The 22716-nt window shown below is 40.1% G+C and overlaps 1 protein-coding gene across 1 annotated transcript; it reads right to left on the bottom strand.

Moving 5' to 3' along the window:
• Positions 1–3852: 3852 nt before the first annotated feature.
• INTS13 (integrator complex subunit 13) lies at positions 3853–21798 on the bottom strand. The gene is made up of 17 exons (XM_005531856.3): positions 21597–21798; positions 20272–20503; positions 19280–19354; positions 18332–18534; positions 17992–18072; positions 16122–16212; positions 14987–15115; positions 13265–13349; positions 11535–11624; positions 10989–11078; positions 9825–10003; positions 8900–9070; positions 8369–8523; positions 7187–7417; positions 6136–6275; positions 5344–5479; positions 3853–4568 (listed from the first exon to the last, which is right to left on the bottom strand). Exons 2-17 carry the CDS (start codon positions 20494–20496, stop codon positions 4529–4531), a joined length of 2121 nt encoding a protein of 706 aa, XP_005531913.1. The 5' UTR covers positions 20497–20503; positions 21597–21798; the 3' UTR covers positions 3853–4528.
• Positions 21799–22716: the final 918 nt, after the last annotated feature.

Below are 22716 nucleotides of genomic sequence, written 5' to 3'. Positions count from 1 at the left end.
ATTTGTCCCCACACTTTATTCTTCCAGCTTACCTGGTGTCTGCTCCCAAATTCTCTGGAACTCTTCAAACCAGGCAGATGTGAAGCACTCACGGGAATCCCATCCCAAGCATCCATAGTCATAAAATCCCCCCTCCCAAAAAAATCTGTGGTTAATGTTGGAAATAGAAGATGAAACAGTACATGTTGTGGTATTTTTGTGTAAATGTTACTAGAATTAGATGTTATTGATTGGGAAGGGGCTATACAAGACCTAACTGATATTTTGAACTAGACAAAACAGCATTGAGGATATTTATAACTCTTTAAATAAGGTATTAAATATGCTTAACAAATGAGGTTAAGATGTGATCAAGGATAAGACTTTACTGATAAAAGTTTCAGTTTCAGTACACTCCATAACCCTGAGACTGACAAGATTTCTCTGCCATCACTCAGCAAGAGATAGCAGTATTTTCCTCCTAATTCTTTCCCTCCCTTTTCTCCCTCCTCTCTAAAGGGCAAGCAAACACTTCCCCAAAGGTTGTTCATTCCATTAAATTCCTAACAGCAACCATCGGATGCCTGTTCTTTTTCCCTATACCTGCCAACACATTTTATGACAAGGAAGACGGCAACTCCACTCAGTTATCCCTAGAAATCCTCCCAGCTGATGGCTCTCTGTCGGGATCCACGAGCTGGCTGCAGTTTAACAGCTCCCAGCAGGCCATGCACGGCTATCCCCTAGAGATGGACTTCCAGTATTCCCCTCAGGAGTTTGTGCTGTCTGCCACAGATTCCGGAGGTCTGACAGCCTGGCAATCCTTCACCATCGAGCTCCTGAAGCCTTCCGAGCTACCGTGCCACCTCTTCACTGTGCGGACCAAGAACAGCTACTCCTCTTTCCTGAGGGAGAGGAAAAGGGTGGGTTTGTTCCTGGAGAAGCTCTCCCTCTTCCTGAACTCCAGGAGCCGCAAGGACATTGTGCTGACAGCTCTCCAGCCCGGCTCCACGCTCATCTCCTGGTACAACAGCTCGCTGTGTGTAAGTGCCAACAGATCTTCCAGCTGGTGCGGGAAAGACGAAATCCAGCAGGCACTGGAGAAACTGAGAGTGCCAGCTGGGTCTGTGAGCCCACAGTTTGTCCAAGCAATGCTGCCAGAGTACAGAATCGATGTGACTTTCGGCATTTCCTACACTGAGGACTGCCCAGCCAGCACAAAGCCGTTCCTCAGGCCTTGCAGCAGCACTGGGCCAACACTCCAAGCCAAGAACGACTCCAAGATGCGGAGCCCCCGTGCCTTACTGAGCAGTGTTTTTGCCACTGCTGGTGTGGGGCTGGCAATAGTGGTCTGCTGGCTTTGCAGGTGTCCCAGGAGGATTCCTGGAGCACAGCCTGTGATGCTTCAGACAAACTCCCAGCTAAGCCACACTAATGTGGAACTGGATGCCCTGAGACCTCGCAAAGTCCCTGTACACGAGTGCAGGGCTTCACTTTCACCTCCGTTATGGATCCCACCTTCAGGACCACTTCCCACCCATGAGCAGAGTGCCAGGACGATCCCTCACATCGTAACACCTATCCAGCCACCAAAATACCGACTCCCTCCCCACTACCCAGATGCTCTGACCACCCACCACAACCAGGGCAACATCCAGAGGCTTAAGTCTTAAATTAAACGGTATTAAGAGCAATTCTACAAAAAGACAAATTGCATTACAAGGTGCTATCCTTAACACTCACAAAAAACCAACATAAACAGGCAGTTAGTGATTTTTACTATGTTTTGATTTACAATAGGATTTGACTTACATCTGACAAAGAGGCAGTGGCAAAAGTAGTATCCAAGTGAAGCAGGCAAAGGCACTGCCTGCTGAAAGGGTAGGAAAGTCCTGTGAAAGTCAGGACAAGAAAATACACATCAAGCTGATGCTGGTGGGAACAAGGGGCCACAGTCAGTGCTGAGCAAATTGCACTCCATTATGTCTCCCTGACTCAAATATACATTTTACACAGAAGAGGCAGAACTGTCACAGAAGAATCACCACAAAACATGATGATTCCATTGAAATTCAGAGGTGCCACAAGCTCAGTGGTTCTAGGGCATCTAGGAATTTTAGAATTTTTTAAAAATGCCTGACATTGTCTCTGTCCTTTTAGTCTTTCAAAACTTTTTAAAATGTTTCTATAAACACATCATATTCTAGATTTAGCATTTCTAGAGGCAATAGTAGCTACTGACCTCTTCCTGCTAGGTAATTTGGCACAATGTACCTTTAAAGATACATTTTAAAGCTCCAGGCTTGCCTTCTTTACAGTGAAACTGTCTCTTGTCTGCTTCCACCTGGGACAGTTCTAAGACAGCAGAGAATTCCTGAAGTTCTGTGAAAGAATTTCTGAGGACTTTTTAAACACTTTGAAATCCTTACAGTTTAATAGATTATCATATACAAAATGCAATCCATAATTTAATTATGAACTGCATTTTGCAATCACATAATTACAGATTAAGCTACTTAAGCTCTTTTTAGAACTGACAAAACCTTCCCTAAACTTGAAAGCTGAGTGTGAAATAGGAGCCAAGCAGCACTAGCGCCACTATGCAGGACAGCAGAGTATGGAATACTGTTTCCAGAACTGCAAAGATCAACCCTTGCAGTCTCTTGTGTCCCTGTGAGACTCTTAAAGCACGTGAAATACAGATCCACAGTCACCAGACTCTACTCATCACCAACCAGTCTGGTGATGCTTACCTGGCAGATGCTCCAACTGTGGAGAACGGAGTTAGTAAACAAACCAAACAAACACATATTTTAATAGCAGGTGCTATTAAATTTCTCTTCTGCTAATGAAATATTTAATTCCTGTGCATATTTTCAAGGAGTGCAGCTGAATATTAATGGCACATGAGGAGATGTAACACACAATCCAAGGCACAGGATGAGATTTTCAGCTCTAACTCTCCAGCCTAGCAAATTGCAGACCTGACATTTACATGCTCCCCAGCTTATAGACTTAAAAGTTCCTCTAGTAAACAAGAGAAACATCCAGAGTAATATGCAGTAAAATCTCATTAAAACAACCTAGAAAGTTATGAGAAGCAGTAATTTTGTGGCCTTTTTCTCCATCAAAACATTTCAGCTAGGTTATCCAGAGATGTGGTGATGCAGGACATTCTTTTTTCAATGAAGTAGTAAAAATATAAGCAATAAAAGTCTTCAGACTAGGGTCTGCAAGTTACACATTGCTTCTGTGAAAGCTAAAAATATTTTACAATATGATAGAAAATATTACCATGCAAGTACTATTTAATCACTCAGCAAAAATGGTTCTAAAATCATTTTACAGAAAACACACCTGCATCAGAGTGGTTGAATAATCACCTTGAAATCATTCCTGGTACTTTAGCAGAGCTGAATAAAGGACTCAGTCACAAATGTTAAGTGAAGAATATTTGTGTTCAGATCTATACATCATGAACTATGGTATTTAAAGTTGCAGGTGAATATACTGATTTAGTTTCAGAAAATTTCAAAGATGTGTCTCAAATCAACTTTAAGATATCTAATCTGTGAGCCCTTCAGTTGCTTACAGAAGCCGGATGCAGATCAGAGGAAGGCTGACACACTTGGGAGAGCTCAGGAATTCATCTTTCCTTAGCCCATGTGGAAGACAACTCAAAATCTGACAAGGGCTCAGATCACAGACATTGGACGAGTTTTCCCAGTTGAGAATTCTACTCCCCAGTGAAAGAGGTTCTACTCAAAGAAACTGAAGACAGATTACCTACTTTTTCATTCACAGCCATTCATACTCAGTCTCTCAGACCTGTAACCACAAGTATTTTACAGAACACACTTCATCAAAAAATAATTATTAGCAAAAAACTTTATTGTACTTTTGCTTACAAAGCTCAACTCCAACACAACAACCTGAAAGGTTTTGCTTTCTAAAGACCATTTCTCTTCTATTTTTTGAAAGTCCTTAAACCAACAATTTTTATTTGTAAAACCCTTCACCCTCCCACCCCTCAGATGAAAACCAAGACTGGCACTCTCTCAGCTCAGTGTCTGGGTACTCGGTGTGCGGTCTTTTCCATAATTCTGAGCTCCTGAGGAATCCTCATATAAATAAAAGGTAACCATGAAACAATTAATGATGTTATCAGCTTATTATAAATCACTCAAATTTAAATTTTTTTTTTTTTTTTAGACAGTCATCATTGATTTTGAAACAGTATCCAATACTTCTGGGCAAGGACTTGAAGCTGACTAATGTTTTTAATTACTTGATTTACTCCATGGCAGCAGAGGTTGTCTTCATCTGAAAGCATGACTGGAAAACGCTTCAGGACAGCTCCTATTTGCACACAGCTGGTTTAACGTGATATACAGATTTCATACTTCATAGCAAAAATAGGACTAGAAAAAATGTAAAAACCAATCAAACCAGAACTATACAGTTGTATTGAAACAGTACCAAATGCAATTCCAGCATTAAGTATTTTTGCAATTTGGCCAAATTTTCTCCCAAGAAACAGAATTAATCCTCACTGTCGGCCTGCTTTTCCATTTTCTGTTGCTTCCATTCTGAAAGGCAAGACAACAATTGGTAAGGCTTTTACCGTAAGAACAATCAACAGTTTAAAAAAATCAGATTTAAATGACTTCATATTTTTTACTTCACTAACTGTCCTGTCTCTCCCTACCCTAATGTAAGCAATCTTATCTCCTCTAAATACTTCTTTAAGCAGCAGTCCGTATGTGAAGGAAAGGTTTCTGCAGAGATGCTGTGAAAAACCATCTGTTATCAACTTCACCAAAATACAAAATGTTCATGTGACTGGAGAATCCGTTTTGAAAACTTAAGCTTTGGCCATTTGTTCCAAGGGCTTAATTTGCACCCCTCTTACACTAATTATTGTCTACCACCATCTGATTTCCTTCACAGGAGGCTGGTTTAGTTTTCCAGTACTTTTTGTAGAACACGGACCACTGTCAACTTCCATTACAGCACAGCCTAAGATTCAATCATTTATTACCAACAATATTTCTGTATCAGCCATTCCTTTGGAAGCTACAGCAAGCAGAAAATCTCAGCTACTGTTTAACTCCCTAAGATTTAATAAGAGTTTTGCTGTAGGGGCAATCCCTGAAGCCCAGGGAAGCCCAGCTCTCAGCAGTCAGGCTCGCTCAGCACAGATGAAAAACAGAAAATCAAACACTGCTGTGGTTCTCTATCAATGTTGAAAAGCAAAGGAATGTATTTAGGTATTTTAATCATCAAAAGAACAGTATCTAATGCTGTAAGCTCCACGCTGACTACTGACAAGATATGGGTAGTGATGCATTTCCTGATACACACCCATTTTCTTCTTTCAGATGTTGATATAGCTCAGCTTTGTTGTTGACAGAGTTCAACCGACCAATAAATTCCTGGTGTTTCCTAGAGTTGGCAGTATTAATTCTGTTGCTCCATAAAGACAACAAAGACATTGGCCCTGAAATTGTAAGTAAAAAGAGTCTAAGCGATGAAATTTTTGAATTAACATTACATCATTACAACATCTTAAAGAAATTACAGATTATGGTAATACAACACATTAAAACCACTAACATTAAACAAACCTAAAACAGGGGCAAAATAAATAGAAAATATGCAAAGTGATAATGGCTGAGGAGTTGCTGCACATGATATGGACTCTGCTTTAAATGCAGAATCTCAGCATCAGTTCAGCCACTGTGATAGAAAATTACTCACACCAAGGAAGAGAAGTCAGTGAGAACTGCCCATTCTGACAACTGCACTGCTTAGGCAAGTTGATTAATTATCAGCGGGAGACAGTGATTTCTGATACCTGCCCTCAAACAGCATTTCTCACTTAGACCAGCTCAGAAAGCACCAGCAGGAACTTGGCCTACCCCCTGTCAACCCAAGAGTTGATAAGCAGACCCACACAGTGTCTTGGTATCTCCCTTTCTTCACAGACCTGGTGAGGTAAACATGTTTTCCAAGAATTTCTAAACAGCTAAACGTGATCTTCACTGACTTAGCTTTAATTCCAAAATGATTCACATCATTACTTTAGAAAACACAGACTGATTCAACAGCATCTACCTTTAAAAGAAATAATCTGTTGCAATTGTTCTGGTTTACCTTTTGCCTTTTCAACTGTGGGCATTTCATCCATTGTAATGAGAGGCTTTTTGTTGGGGGGCTCAGGAGAATCAGGGGAGTCTTTGATAACTTCAGCTTCTGCCAGTTCTTCTTTCTCCCGATCCAAAAGACCTTTTAACCTTTGTCAGAGGGAAGGAAAAGGATGAGGGAAAATATGCTTGAGTGGGACATAATTCTTGATAGCTTTCTGTACTCCTCAAAATTATACAGGACCCATACCATAAGAAAATTTCTTTTGGCTCCTTGGAGTAGGTGACAAACAATAGGGCATTCTAGCCAAAAAATACTCTGTATAAAGCATTACATAAAGGAAAGGCTCTTAATACATAGTTTCACTTCAATTGTTGAGACAATTGATGTCTGAAGGAAAGACTAAATAAAAAATATATATAGAAATATCATACAATTTCCTATTCTATTTTCTAGGTGAATTCAGATCCATTCACACCAAATCCCTTTTATCTGAGCCCCCATTTCTGTTCCACATGTGAAAGCAAAGTTGTAGGAATGACCTTTCACAGGAAGGCATGGAATGTCATCAGCATGGTGACAGCACCATATATGAAAAGGCCCTCCTATCCTAAATGAGCCCAGCATGCACAAAACACATGCAAATTAAGCTTATTACCATGAGTTCTTTGGATCTCTGTAAAAAGCAGCTTGAAAGAAGGAATACAGAACAGACTGACAGGGGCTTGCCACTTAAGGCAAGCTACAATAACAACATGAATTACAGACAGGAGGTAAATGGACATTAGTCCTGATGTTCAGTTGAAGAGAAGAGCCAAATCAAGCTGGATTGTTTAATTAATCTGACCACTGAACTACCTTTACAGCCCAAAAGAAAACTGCTTGTCCCCCATTTTCAGCCAAGCTTTGGATTTCCATAAAGTGGTTTAATATCTAATAGGTGGTATGGTTATAATAGAATCCAACAGCAGGAACTCCTCAAGCTAAAACACCTGGCTAACTGGTTGACAGCTAAGAACTAAAGTTATGCTATAGTTTGATTTCACTTGAGAGAATGTACCTCTCTGATTCCTGCCACGGCTTATCTGATTCATAGTCTTTGCCCAACTTCTCCGACTTGTCCTCTTTGTCTTCTCTCTTTCTGCCTCGTTTCTTGCGCTCCTCCTCCTCTGGGGGTTTGCTCCTGCACGCCATGAGACACTCAAGGACTCGCTGGTGTTTGTCAGAGTTGTTTATGTGTGCTCGGACAAGGGTCTCCAGCTCGTTCCACATAATGCGGTACTGCTCATCTCTGAAAAGGCCAGGAAAAACAGATCACACAAAGGATTGCCAAAATCATTAAACTACTGACTGAATGAATGCAGACCTCAAGAAACAAAACAGAACCCCCAAACCAAAAATAACTCCAAAGAGACTATCTGCCCTCCTGTAATGGAGGTCTCTCCACCTGGGATTACTCCATGCTTGAAACCCTATTAACACTTCCCAGTTAACACCCAGAATAAAGTTTAAATTGAAATGGATTATATCCATTGAGATCATATTGTTCCATGAGATCTCACTGCCAAAAGTCAGTTGTAAAATCTCTCAGGTGCTTGCAAACAATGAAATGTCAGAGGGCTATTCATGTACTGAGATGCAAATTAATTATGACATTATTTGGGTTAATATAAGAAAGAATCACACCACACTTCTGTCAATAACTCCCAGTGATGCAGGCAAATCAGGAGCTGAATTTATTTTCAATCAATTATTTGAAATACAAGGAACACATCCCAATGATTGAGGGATCAGAATATTCTACGCTTATTTTAAAGAAATATCCCATATTCTAAATAAGTGTTTCAAAAGGATTCTAATGTAGCCCAACTTTAATGCATCATTCATTTATAATACACTTAAGTTTTCCTTTTTATTAATTTGAAATTATTCCACTTTATCTGTCCAATTCGTATTAATTTCTTACCTTTGCTGATAACTATCTTTGATTTCATATTTTTAAACATATTTAAATTCTTAGGTAATACAGAGGTTTTTTCCCAACCATACAGCAGTATCAGTACTGTTACAGCCCCTAAATAATACAGGTGGAAGCACTCACAGCATTTAGGCTGTGCACATACAGCATTTAATTTACTATGTATTACTTTTAGCTGTATTTTAAAAACTTGGTATGAAAACATTGTCAACGGAGTATTTCTGAAAGTAGTCCAGCATCAACAAAGAGAGATATGCATATAACCTTTTTGGCCCCTTTCCTCTGGTACCAACTGTTGAAATTGGCAGTGGATCATTCTTCCTCTCCATGTCTACCAAATTGTATATTGTTTTTTGACAATTCAGCACATCCTCATCAGTCATTGCTTCCTTTACAATCACACTGGCTAGTGGCACTACCTGCAAGACAAAACAGAAATGAAAAAGAAAATGTGTATGTGTGTCACAGGAGAGCAACAGGGACAAAAAAATTAAAGGCAATGAAACAACACACGACAAAACCCCACCCTCTTATCCTCAGTTAGTACTAAACTCTTAAGCTGATGCTTTCTTTAACCAGCAGAATGGGAGCTGTCAGGTTCAACTCACTTCATTTAAACAGCATTCCAATAATCTACTGCATTAAACACAGAGATACTTCAGGAAAAATAAAGCTGGAATAAACTGATTTTACAGCAAGGGGTTTATCTCCCCAGAAAGCTGGTATTTCATCAAGTGACAAGGGGAAACTTAATCTAGGAACAGAACAAAAATTTACACAGCCCAGGTTACTTACAGCTTGCATGTTGAAGATGGTGGTCTGAGAAATAATCATAGGCCAGTAACGAGTATGTTTCTCTAACTGATCTTTTGCACGTTCCAATGGAATTTCAAGACTTCCATCAATCTTATATCTGGGCTCTAGAAAAGGAGTTAATCGGTTTTCCCTCATAAATTCACCAAAATCCTAATGATAACCAAACAAGATACAATTAGGCATTTCTCTAACAAATTAACTTTCAGTGAAGGGGCTAAGCAGCTTAGCCTTGCTTATCACTTTGTACCATCCCACTGCCACATCTGACCCTACCAACCACAGCCCTGTCTCTAGCTCTCATACATTAACCAGGGGAACACAAGAACAGGGGCACAGAAATATGGGGTAAAAAAATCAATGCCTGGGTTTTGACAAGGATGACACTTCCAGCTCTGAAAGGTATTTCATGTATGGAAAAAGTTTTATTTTTCCAGAAGGAACTTCTGCTTGTTGACAAAAGATATAAAGGATGTGTTGAAAGAAGGATAAACAAAATGCATGTCAGCTGATCGTCTGATATCAGGGTTCAAAGCTGTCAACTTCATCTTTTCTTTCCACTGTAAATACCAGTCATGTGCAATCTGTCCTTTGACAACAAGCATGATATAGTCCTATGTGCAGCCAACCCACAGAAGAAACTTGCCAAGAAAAAACTTTTTTCTTGAACTAGAACAAACTTTAAACACTCCTAGTGCATCAAGGAGGCATTCCTTGACACATGAAGTATTACATGAAGCAGGCATAACAACCAACAAATGTAGTATTTCCTACTGAATATATATCAAGGTTTATTACAAAGGAAGTTGGACCATGCAATCCACTCCAGCATTTCCTTCCCACATCTACTGCCCTGCATCTGTTGTCATGTGAGAGAAGCAGCAGTGTAGGACAGAAAGACCCTTACTGTGATCCTGTAGTCAGTGACCCTCCCACCGCAGCCTTCACTAATTGAGGGGGGATCTTCCAGAATTGAGCGGGAGCTGCTCAACACATGCAAGAAAATCTCTCCCCCATGGCTGCTGAGCATGTGGCTGATGACCTTTGAGCCAGACTTGCGCGGCTGTTCCAACAACACCGAACGACCTGGTGGAAGGGAGATCAGTTTCATTCACTCATTCATTCCTGTGTGCTGCAATTTTAAATTTTGAGCTGCATAAATACAGGTTTGTGTTCAGCCAAGAAGAATCTGAACCCACCAAGGTGGTGTTTTCACCCAGCTGAACAAGAAACTGCCTTCTCCTCATTTCTTGACACAGAACAGGGTATATACTCCTTAAAATTTTACAAAGCAACACCAAAAGGCCTCTCCCAGATCAACCTTTTTTTCTATAGGATACTATTCTTAGGAAGAAATACATATTCATAAGGCATTCAAATGGCCCTGTTGCAGAAGCACTCACTTCAAAAAGTAGTAAAATAACCTCTTGTGTAAAGGTATCAGCTGATATCACCTGCTAATGCTTAAAATGGGTACTGTTCCTCAGAGAGAAATAAAATTGCCTTTGCCTTATTTTCAGTAAAATACACTAAGCATAAAAGGGTGCATTCTCCAAATAAGTTTCTTTTTATCAGGAAGCAAAAATAGCAAAAATCAGAAGAGTGAATGTATCTGAAATATGCTATTAATTTTGGTTCTAACCATTTTTATTAATCAAAGGACACAATCACAATCTCTAGAGAAAAATAAGAAAAGTAAGATTTTCTTACTTATTCAACACTCTTTGAATAAAACCACTGCATGTTTAGACAATCAAATAACTTGATTGAAGTAAACGTTCCATTAAAAAGATGTTTGTAAGGCCATTTTGTTTGCCAGCATACTAACCTCCATTTCAATACTTGTTCCTTCTTTACATCTTTCCTCCCATCTTTAATAAGTTTCAAAACACATTTGCCTTTGAGGACATTTAACAACTTTCTTCTCATTTATAGGACATGTTAAAATAAAATTACTATTTTTACAATATATAGACATTACTGCTATACACAAACTGCAATGTGCTAAGTGCTCGATTTACAGAATTAAAAAATGTAACATTGACTGAATTAGCCAAGGACACAAACTTACCATTAAGGAGAAAGTTTGTAAGGCATGAAGAAGGTCTGCTATTTACATCTACTGGTGAAATTCTGTATGCTCCAGTGCAATAGTGCAGTTCTGAAAAATAAAGGAGTAGAAAAGTTGAGTATAATTACAGAGATGGAAAAAAAAAATAATCCACAAAGTAAAAGAATAGAAGAGGAGGAGGCTAGTCCACAATGAGCAGAACTAAAAAGTCTAGATGCCTCTCAATCTAGAAGTCCTTTCATCATCTCCTCACTGGGAGGATTCCCAAGAATCCACAGCTCTGAGAATCTCATCCATTCCCAAGCCCTTTTTCCAGCAGAAAACCCCAATTCTTTATCTCCTGAATTACTTCACTAACCAGTCAGTCTGCTCTTATTTTTCTCATCTGTATTTTTGGCCCTCTAGCTCAATGAGTCAACAAAAATGCTAATAGTTAACAGGGTGCATGAGCTGAACAGCCACACAATTCCTATGTTACCTCAGACCTTCCTGTACTCAGATTTGTACAAGTTACCTACCAGTTCTGGAAGATTCCATGTCACCTACCCACACTGTTGGTTCGAGGAGTGCACCACTTCAATGTCACAGTTTCCTTAAATGTGCCTTCTCTGCTATTACCACCCATGTGGTTATCACCTGCAGAGAAATGCAGGAAAAGGGGGTGATCAACAGGAGTTTCTTTATTACAGCAAAACAACTCTAAACTTTTAAGGTATAAAATGTATGTAACATGAACATATACACAGTATAATCTAAATTTAAAACTCAGATACTTAACTTTTTGATTTGACAATTACAAAGTTCCACATACATTAGTTCTATCAGTAACAAGCAATTTTTTCCTGTTAAAATGCTCAGGACTTTAATAGGCTATGCATTTTAAAATTTTCCACACAGAAATCAGAACTCTTAAATGCTAGAGCTGACTGTTTCTTGTACATATTATATTCCCAAAGTCAATTAAACCAATCTAAAGGCACATTTGGCAAGTTTAGTTTTTTGGTAAAAGAAGAATTTGGTCTCATAATCCAGTCTCTTTGCTATGTCAGATTCAGCCTGAATTCTCTCAATGTGTTCTACTGACCACAGATGCTTTTTTATTAAATTATTATTTCAAATATTAAAATATTGGAATTACCTTATTATTAAAATTAACTGCAACCATTTTAGAAATTATCTCAGAATATCTAAAGGCCCAATTTACTTAACCTGACAATTCCTTGGCAACATTTCAGAGAAATAAGATCAACGTAACTGAACTGCTGGTCTCCTAGCACCAGAGCTATTACAGCTGAAATATGTATTTAGAAACAAATGGAAGAATCCAAAATTTACAGGATTTAAGAAGAGACTTTTTCCTCTCAAAGTTCTGATGGGAAAAATGTGAAAAGGAAATGCAGCTACAGTTTGCTTCAGTGTTTTATTAGCAGACCTAATTCCTTGAGTAAACAGGTTTTGCAAAACTGCTTCTGAGCCCTGGCAATAAAGCTTTAAGATTTCAACATCATAACAGCAGTTCAGGTGAGGCTGTGGTCATTACTGACACACCCTATGCTTTTCATCAATCTTTAGTCACCCACTCCCCTATAATGGGAAAAAAACCACAAACTCCCCAAAATGGGGCTATTTATGACATTTAATTCTACCAATACAGAAGTTATAAGCTCATTTTTAACAAACTTGTACATCAGGCAGTTTCCTCAACAAAATAGTTCTGCAAAAGGCAGGACTTGGTTGAGCTATTAAAAATTAATCTCACAGAAGTCCTAAGTAATAATTCCAAACTTACAACAAAAAGATTGTAGATATTTCAAATATAATAAAAAGGCTCAACAGCCAAACAAGTCTTGTTTTTTCCAAAGCAATCATTGTCAGAAATAGGCCTGTGGGATGTAAGTGATGCCAATTATTATTACTTAACAAAGTTCAATTGTGCAAGGCATAATTTTGCACAAATACCCAAAAGAGGGACTTCTGGTCTCTCACCTACTTTTTATATCTCAGTAAGAAGCCGGCATGCCCTTCAAATCTCACAGCAATATCCTGAACATATATGAATTTGACTTGTTCACTGATTGCTGTATTAAAAAATGTCAATAATGAGTAAAACTCCAATGCCAACATTACAAATAAAGTTTCTTGAGTTGCAAGGAATAACTGAAATATTTGCTACTTGAATCTGAAATTTACATGGATTTGAAGCTCACAATTTTTCTTTCTGAACACTCCCAAAGAGGCTTGTCAAAAGCCACCTTCAGAGGGCCATTTCTACTTACCACTCTTTAAAAAATCCACATGTGCCTCTTTGTGATGAAGCAGCTCCACATCATAGTTGGCTGATGTGTTGGCATGTTGTTCTTCCTTCAAAAGAGAAAGGTAGACAGAAACAGAATTACTTTAGCTAGAGGTCACCATTTTCATGAATGAATGATTCTACATTTGCCTTTCAGTCCAGAGGAAAACAGTAAGTCTCCAAGTCAACGGGATTGCAATGTTGAAGAAATTTTGCTTTCTGAGCAGTTTAAAGATGCAGCCAACTACCTTTCCTCTTATTTCCTGACCCCCTATTCAGAAGCATCATGACAGGGGGCACCAAATACAGGTAAAAACCAAGCTTAACTACTTTGTTTAAATTAGTGAAGTTAAGGAGACCTACAAAATGTTACATAAACACCAGCAGTTACAACTTACTGAGCAGAAACAAAGGCTCACTGCAGGGTAGAGTGACAGTTTTCATAACCAAAAATCAAGAATCCAAACCAAAACCCACACTCTGAACTTACTATTTTTTAAGATTATGATAAGAAGTGCACTTGCAGCTGCAAATTTATAACTAAAAAAATGGATTTCTGTAAAGAGGACACTGCATCTTTAAATAGCTGCAGAGGATCAGCAAAACCAGAACAGTAACTCTGATAATTTACTCCAAGTTTTAGAAGAAAAATAATTAAACAAAAAACAAACAAACAAAAAAAAAATAAAAAGAGAGAAAAAACCACAGAGAACCCAACATAGTCTATTACTATTAGGACAGAGGCAGAAGGGAGAGGCACACCAGCAGCACACGTCAGAAAGTTACAGACAAGGTATTTGCAAACTGAAGTCACATTTATGCCATGACCCATGTCAAACTCTCAAAAGCTGTGAAAATTATTTTGATATAATGTTTTAACTTATAAAATCCACACAATATTGCCAGTTTTCAAAGATGCAATTAATGACTGACTGTTACAACTTAATGAATTTTTAAATCATGAAGGCTACCTGCCCATGGGTCTTTTTTTTGTTTGAATACTGACACTTCTGTCTCAAATGTCTCTTGCTGCCTGATCAGAAAATTACTGTAAACTTAATACCTGACATTTTAAACTGCACTAATTTCCCTCCAAGTAGCAAAAAAATTAAAAATATGGACATAACTTCTACCACAAGATGTTTAATTGAGTATCTTTCTTAACTAGGTATGTCGTGTTCCCTATTTCATGTTCATGGATCTTCAGAGTAGAAAACCCACTGGAAAACCCTAGGTAAAAAAGCAGCTTTTAGTTACAAACACCTTTATGTTGGGTGGGCATGATAATGAAACAGAGGAAAAAGATTCACTATGCCACTATAATGCACAAGGGTCAAGAATATCTAAATACAACTAGAAAAAGGCAAAAGAATCACAGACAAATTGATCTGAGGTAAACAAGACTGTATTTATATAAAGTAACACAAACAGAACTGAAATAACACTTGTATTGCTACATCAATAATTGAGATTCAGCAATACAACATTTTGTTCTGTGATCCTTCTTTACTTTTTTTTCCCCTTCATTTTTACTAACCTGATCACAGACATTGAATGTGGGCTAATAAAAGAAAAAAAAACAAAACAGAAAATATGATATGGAGAGAAAAACAATGTAAAAATTCAATTAAAATAAACATCAGAAGTTTTCAAACTAATTTAGAAGTGATACAGCTGGTTAACAGAGCTATAGACACAATATTACCTTCATAGGGATGTTAGTTATTGTGGTTGAAGCCAGATCAAAGTGTTGCTGTACTAAAAGATTCAGTTTTGTAGCCAGGTGCCTCCCTGCGCGGACACTGTGCACTTCACTGGTTAGAACAGGAGAGAGCTGAAATAAATTGATATATGGAATTCATGATTTAGATTGTGGTAGCATTCAACAATATAGTTTGTTCAACTCTCAAATAAGCATTTATACTCCTAAAACTACCACTCAAAAACCCACACCAGGGGAAACTACCAAGCAAGAACCAAAAACTATTTTCATTCGGAATTTTGAGCTTATGCCAAGTGCTACAGATGCAGTTCATACACATGGTAAAAAAAATAAAATTAGAAGTGTGCTAAAATATTTGAGTCACTAATTGTTAATAGAAAAAATCAGTATCACAACATGGGGAATAAACCTTAACAGCAGCTCTGGGCCTAGTTTTTACTTCTTTTAATGCTACTACTAAAAAGTTTTTAATTCTACTTTCATGCTAAATAACAGTAGCAAAGTAATTTTTAGATGTCTACCTGTAAGTGCATCATTCATACACAAGGCAAACAAACACAAGCCAGAAGATGCATTTGATTTTTCCCTAGCCAATAAGAACATTGGACTGGGACTCAAAAACAGAAAAGCAAAAAGAAAAAAAAAAAGTAATAATAAGAAACTACAAACAACAACAATCCCCAAAAACTCCAAAACAAGAACCCAAACAAAAAAAAAAATACCAAAATCCCAAGACCCAAACCCAGTGACTCTTAGAGAGGGAAGCAGTCAATTTGTCATCTTCCATTCATTACTTATAGCACAACCACAGAAGAGTTCTGTAGAAATGAATCACAGGAAGGTAGCCCTTTATAGTCCCTTCCACATATTAAATAATATGCAGCACTATATGCTTCTCATGTTAAGACATTTTTCTGGTGTCTTTTCTTACAGAGAGCAGATTAACATGCAGAGCAGACTGTTGAATAGAATATATTACAGATATTTTTTATGCACTTGGCTTCGAACAACCACCACATGTGCTTTTGCTACTGAACAACTGTGAATAATTTGCACTATTTTCAGTCTGACATGGTTCCTAATCCTGGGATAAGTTTTCTCATTTTAAGCTACTCACCTCTTTTTTAGGACGATCTGAAACAAGGCTGTCTTCACCAACTGGGTATGTGTGGATTAACACCAGCTCACATTTCTGAATCTGCATTAGACTTAAAAATAAAAACATTTTGCTCAGCCTACAATATGGCAAATTAATGTCCTAAAATTGAATTAATTCTGATATCTACAACACAGAACCATAACATATGTTAACAAGTTTTTTCTGAAAGTGTGCTGCAGAAACTAGAGTACAGATATGATTTTCAAAAGCACAGACTTCAGCTCTTACCAGAATAAAAATAAAAGCCTAACATTTCTTGTTCTTCAGATGCTATAGCACTGTGCTTCTTTTTGGACACATAAATGGAGTAAGTTCTTAACTGATGCAATCTGTTCAGCTTTATTCAGCTGAATATTGACACTACAGAGGATTTGTGTCTCCAAGTGTAGGTATGAATGAGGGGATTTCAGAGAACCCTGAGAACAGCTACCCAAACACATAGAGAGAAGGGACATGAATGGGATATATGCTGATATCCTGATGTGGCTGTGTCCTGGGGTGACTTTATGATGCTTGTATCCCCAGTCACCTGGTTTATGTAACACATTAAGTTCCGCACCTTTAAGACTGGCTCTGAGAGTGAAGGGAGGAAAGAAGAAGCTACAGTTTGTGTTCAGAAACAGCACTCACTCCCCCGCATCCTGCTCCTGGACTGTGTTGTCTGCAGCATGGATGGACAGCAGGACAGAGCCCTCCTCAGCTGTTAGTTTTTTAGCTAGCTGAGACAGAGAAGTTCCCCAGACTATTTTTTCCCTTGGATCTGTTCAAACCTGCCCTGGACTGAAAACCCAGAAAAACACCAGGAGCCTGTGGTCCATCGGGGCCTGGGCTTCGGCACTTTCCAGCGCCAGACTCATCTCTCATATGAGAACCTGAGCTACACGCCACGACAAGGACTTTTCTAGATGTGCCATCTCTTTGAACAGCAAGAGATTTTATTGTTTAATATTATCCAATTTCTGTTAAATTAACAGGGTTTTTTCCACTTTTCTCCAAGGAAATCTTTTCCAGAACCAGTTGGGGGAGGGGCCACTTGAATTTGCTTTCTGGAGGGACACCATTTGGAGGTTTTCTCCCAAATTTGCCCTAAACCAGGACAGGCTGCAAGTTTGGAGTGATACAGACATTGTACCACAGGAATGAGACATCCCTGTCTTTACAATGGATTTTACACCTAATTCCTTGGGCAGGAACCTTTATACATGTATGAAATTGCAACTGCAACAGGAAAAAAAAAAGGAGACTGCTGCTTCTGCTATTGAAGTGCCTGAGGAGCGACCAGGGACAGGATCTCAACCCACTACAACTTTACAAGGGAACACAATGCTGTGGCCAAACACTTCAGAGTTTAATTAGACAAAACATAGGGTGGAGAAAGACTCCTCAGAGGAGATGCACTCTGTATTTCACGATTCCTTTATCTCAAGGGAAGTTCCAGGCAATACAGTCATTTAGAAACTAAAACTAGTTTCAAAGAAGTTAGCTGTTTTAGTCAAAGAAAGATGAATGAAGAAGTAATACAGTATTATCAAGAAAAACTGCTTCAGATGAATTAGTCATTAAAAACACAACATGTAACAAGGCAGTTACGTGTCTAATTTTGAAGCAGATGTAGAAGGTAACAAGCTAAAGAAATCCTGTCCTATGAAGGAAGAAGAATGATAACGAAAAGATAATGATCATACATCAGGTCTCCGCCAACAACATCATGATTTACCACCTTCTACTTCATACAGACATTCATTCAAATAGTTCATTAGAGTTTTGTGACAGAAATACATCTGTATTTCCTAGAGAATATAAGAAACTCTGTAAAAAGCATACTCACTGGTCAGAGTTAGCTGCAAGCTTGTTGTGCTCATGAATGGTCTCCTGAACATAATCTTCCAGCATCCGAACATGGCTGTCACTACAAAAAAATGGTGGATTTCTTTTAAGGCTACAATATCAATCTTCCTGTTCAAAGCCACTGAATATTCTTCTTAAAATGGGAAATCTTTTAAACTTTTGGCTTTTTGCTGTCAGAATCTCGTAAATAAAACCTTTGGTGAGAAGAAGCTCTAAGAAAGACCTGTGCAAAGAAGCTCAGCGCAGCCCTCATGGGGATGTGTGGAATTGCTGCGTAGGGGCAGGAGCCCCAGCACATCCACAGACCCCATCTCCCCCACCTCTTGGCGTTGGTGATGCAGATGATCCTGCCCCTGTTGCCCACGCGCTCGGCGTTCTCCATGAGCGTGGTGCGGGCCTCGTGCTGGTACTCGGTGATCTTGCAGAGCGCCTCGACGGCCGCCACCAGCCCGTGCAGGATGCTGCAGCACTCGGGGTCTGCCCGCGGGTTCGGCGGCCCCACCGCTGCCAGCGCTGCCATCAGCTGGGCGGAACAAAGATCTGTTAGCCAAAGGTACCTCCCACGGCTTCCAAACCCTCCCAGAGAAGCCGGCGTTTTCACATATTTGACGTGCAAATTAACGTTGCCGGCAGAAGAGCAAATGGAACGATTAACGAGCATTTACTGGCAGCCTTCTGGAAAACATTTGGCCCTAAATTATCCTTTGCAATTCAATTTATTAATGAGGAAAAAATATTCTCATTTATTACACAAAAATACCTGACCATAATAACAGCTTATAACCAACACCCGAAAGACATTCTAACATTGCTAGTTGCCTTCTGCTTTTATTTTCTGAGAATTTGGAAATGCACTTCTTCCTCAAAGTAAATTTTCAGAGGATGAGCCTTTTCAGTATGAAATATGACCATAAAGAGGATATTAACAATGAATGCATTTAACACAGGTTATTTGCCTCATGCAAATGGCTCCTCTTTAAAAAATAACTTAAGTTCAAGAAGTAGCACCAAATTACAGAAGAAATATGTAACTGATTTCTTCATGTTTATTTTAAATATTTAAGTCTCTACTTAAAGATACTGGATTTTTTTTTATTTTGTCTGTAGAATAATCCAGGTTCAGAGGCATCTATTTGAAATTCTGTTATACAACAATTTCAGACTAGATCCACCACCACTAATTAACCAGAGTTATTTCATATTGAACACAATGTTTATTTCACAATAAAGTCTGAACTAAAAAATAAAAGAACAGTTACAAATTATACCTCCTGCAAGTTCTGATCTTCTTGAGTCCAAGAATTCAACACATGAGCCCCAGAATCACTCACAATGAAATTCACCTACAACGATCAAAAAAGTACATTAAGATAACAGCCATTATATTGTTACTTCCCCAAATTTAAACAAACATGAATTGCACTACTTGCTTCTGATAGTCCGGAGATAATGTGAAATGATAAGACAAACCCAAAATAACAAACCCACAAAAATCACACACTCCTGCTATATTCAGTTTTCCCCTTAGTAATAAGTTTAACAACTTCTACTTATATTTGTGCACTATAAAATTCTCTACATCAAATAAGATTTTCAAAATATTAGTATTTTAAGAATTAATCATAGTTTCAGTAGAATAGCTGCAAAATAAAGTAAACTCTAATACTGTAAACAGCACATCATTCTCCAAAGTCTGTCACAGTACATCATGGGGTAAGTATCTACCAATATTTAACAAACATCACTAAGAAAATACAGCTTTCTACACAAGGAGCTGTGTGTGCCACCAAGCTCCCCACTTTTCCCAACTTGTAGCTCCAGGGCAATCGTACCTCTTCCTAAAGCCCAGAATTCCTTCAAAGGTGACTCCAAAACCCTTATGAACAGCTACCATATGTGTTAGCAACAAAATTCAACTTGAAACAATACCTCACTCAAGCTTTTGTAAAGTCATAGCTCAGGAGAGCACAATAATAAATCTCTAAGTTGCCCAAAAGCACCTCTTCATGTTTTGCACCAACTTGCAAAGTGACATTAAGACAATGAAAGATTCCAAAATTAAATATTGTAATGAGAATCATATACTTGTAAAACCAATTAAAAAGACTATACATATAAACGGCAAAAACAGAAGATTTTTAAGTGATAAATTATATTTAGTGCTTTACTCTAAACAACGCAAAGATATTAAAATACTTAAATCATGAAAACATTCCTTATTGTATCAAGCACAACATGCAGCACAGCAGGCAGAACTTACCAGTTTCTTGAAAGGGAAAATATCATACATTATCCTACAGTACTCCATGGATGACTCCACTGAACAGGTCCACAGGGACTTGGAGATGGGTGCCAAAGGAATGATGCCCTGGGTGCGGTTCTTCACTAACATATCGAATTCCACGTGCTGCCTGCATGATTCTGCCATGTAGGGGCAGTGATCCACAACAAAAACAGTTTTGTGGGACTCAGAAAATATTTTCATTTTCTTCCTGAAAGAAACAAACATGGAAAGCAGAAAGAAATTGCACACGGTGAAAAAAAAAATAAATCAAACAAAAAACACCATAAGACGACTCTGCAATTTACACATACATCCTAGAAATATGCAAGTTTTAAAGTCCATATTTAGTAGACTACATTTTTTATCAGAAGAAACCATTTTTTCTCAGGAGGAAAAATACAGAGAAAAGTGGAATTATAGTGCTGAAAAAGCAACAAAAATGCACAGCATTGCTCTCCCCACTTCTCTATTTAAAATCAGCTTTGAAGAAGTACACAAACTGCTTCCTATATAAAGCTTGTTTCCTAAAATAAGGAACATGCAAAAAAATAATTTATGATAAAGACCTTTAAGTAGTATAGTCAGAATTTTAAGCCGATTTTCAGTCTTTGCCAAATACATCTTATTTTTAAACGAATAGTTGCATCTGTACTGCAACATCTCACTGACAAATACACCAAGTGTAAAATTACATAAAACACAGAGCAGTTACGGCTGGAAGGAATCTCCGGAGATCATCCGGTCCAACCCTCTGCCAAGGCAGGGTGACCTAGAGCGGGTAATGCCTTCATGTGTGTTTGGAAAGACTCCAGAGGGGGGACTCCACTCCCTCCCCAGGCAGCTGCTCCAGGGCTCTGCCACCTTTTACGTACAGAAGTTCTTTCTCATGTTGAGGTGGAACTTCCTGTGTTTTAGTTTATGACCACTACTCCTCGTCCTGTCGCTGGGCACCACCGAAAACGTCAATTTCTAGCGTAAGAATTTATTTTTCTGTGTTCTTCTGCAGAATTACAGAATACACAAAACAAAAAATACATACAAGCTCATTTTAAAAAAAAACCCTAAAATATTAAAGCAACGAGAATCACGGAAGTCAGACGGCAGCTTCCTCGGGGGGAAGGTCGAGGGGCAGGCTTGGGCCCCGTGCTCGACTGCAGCTCACCGCGGCCCCTTCGGCGAGAGCCCCCGGTCGCTGCCTGCGCGGCCCGAGCACTCGCAGCCTGCCCTCGGCGTGGCGGGGAGCCCGAGGGGCCGGGGCAGCGCCGCTGGAAAGCGTTAAGGGGACGGCAAATGCTTCTCACCTGGGCCGGCTCCTCCTGTGGTGCAGCAGCCCCGGTCCTGCTCCTCGTCGCGCCCGGGCGCGGCCGCGGCCCCGCTCCGAGGAGGAGGAGGGACGAGGCCCGCGGGGCGCCCTAGATGGGGCCAGGCGCGGGCGCCTCCGGCCGGGCGCCCTCCATGTCCCTGCGGCGCTCTGCTCCCTCTCCTCGGGCGGCTCGGCGGGGAGCGCGGGGCCCGGGCCCGGCCTGCGCGCCCGGCGCCCGCGGGGGTGGGAGAGGCGGCCGGAGCCCCCCCCGCTCCGCCCACCCCTGAGCCCGCGGGGGCCCCGCGCGGCCACGGGCGCCGCCGGCACCGCGGCTCCCCCGGGGGGAGCGCCCGGCCCCTGTCCGCACCTCCCCGGGCCACAGCGCCCGGCCGGGATCACTCGCCCGACATGCCGAGGCCGGCGCCGGCCCCGCTTCTGTTCCCAACCCCGATCCCGCCTGGGCGCGGACGCCCCGCCCGTCACTGAGCTCCTCGCACGGCTCGGGGGAGTAGCCCGCGATCTCGCGAGAGCAAGAGGACGCCCTGTGGGCGTCCCCACCGAGGCTGCCGTGTTCTCGCGAGATCGCCAGGCCCGGCGCACACACCGAGGGGCGGGATCTCGGTGTGTTACTCCAGTTTGCATGGGAATTCTGTGTTCGAGTGTGCAGGGAGCAGAAGCATTCCCGCAAAATGCTTCCCGATCACTGAACCTTCACACTACTTACACGTTTTAAGAAACAGAAGCATCAGCGTTCACGGGCTGCAAATTACGCAATTTGTTAAGTAGTATTCAACCCTGTGTGCTAGATGTGTCTCTGGCTTTCCACGCTCATTAGCGCGCAGCCAGAGTTCTCTCCATTTGAGTCTGGGGTCTGTTTTTAGGAGGGTTCGGTGGTTGAGATCGCCGGCATTAACTTTCCCCCAGTTACTGCTGACTTCATTCTTGATGATTCTCAACCACACAGCCCATTTTGGAATCGTCTCCCTTTTTTCTTGAAAGATGAGACAAGCATAGTCATAAAATCACACAATACCCTGGCCTCGGAGGAGCCCTATTAGCCCATCCGATTCCAACCCCTGCCATGGGCAGGGACACCTTCCACTATCCCAGGTTGCTCC

The sequence above is a fragment of the Pseudopodoces humilis genome, chromosome 5 (assembly GCF_049639895.1).
Source record: "Pseudopodoces humilis isolate 2021_Gansu_Grassland_sample_001 chromosome 5, ASM4963989v1, whole genome shotgun sequence".
Taxonomy (NCBI): Eukaryota; Metazoa; Chordata; class Aves; order Passeriformes; family Paridae; genus Pseudopodoces; species Pseudopodoces humilis.
Note: the sequence above shows the minus strand (reverse complement) of the source record. Positions and strands in the feature narration are given on the sequence as shown.

Bases quoted from the DNA above. Each gene is read 5' to 3' on its own strand.
- INTS13 (XM_005531856.3), bottom strand. From the start codon at position 20,496: ATGAAAATATTTTCTGAGTCCCACAAAACTGTTTTTGTTGTGGATCAC. The intron at 9,071-9,824 runs GTAAGGGTCTTT...GGTTATCATTAG, and splicing joins TCACTGACTACAGGATCACA to GATTTTGGTGAATTTATGAG. The intron at 4,569-5,343 runs GTGTGTATCAGG...CTTGCCTTTCAG, and splicing joins CATCTGAAAGAAGAAAATGG to AATGGAAGCAACAGAAAATG.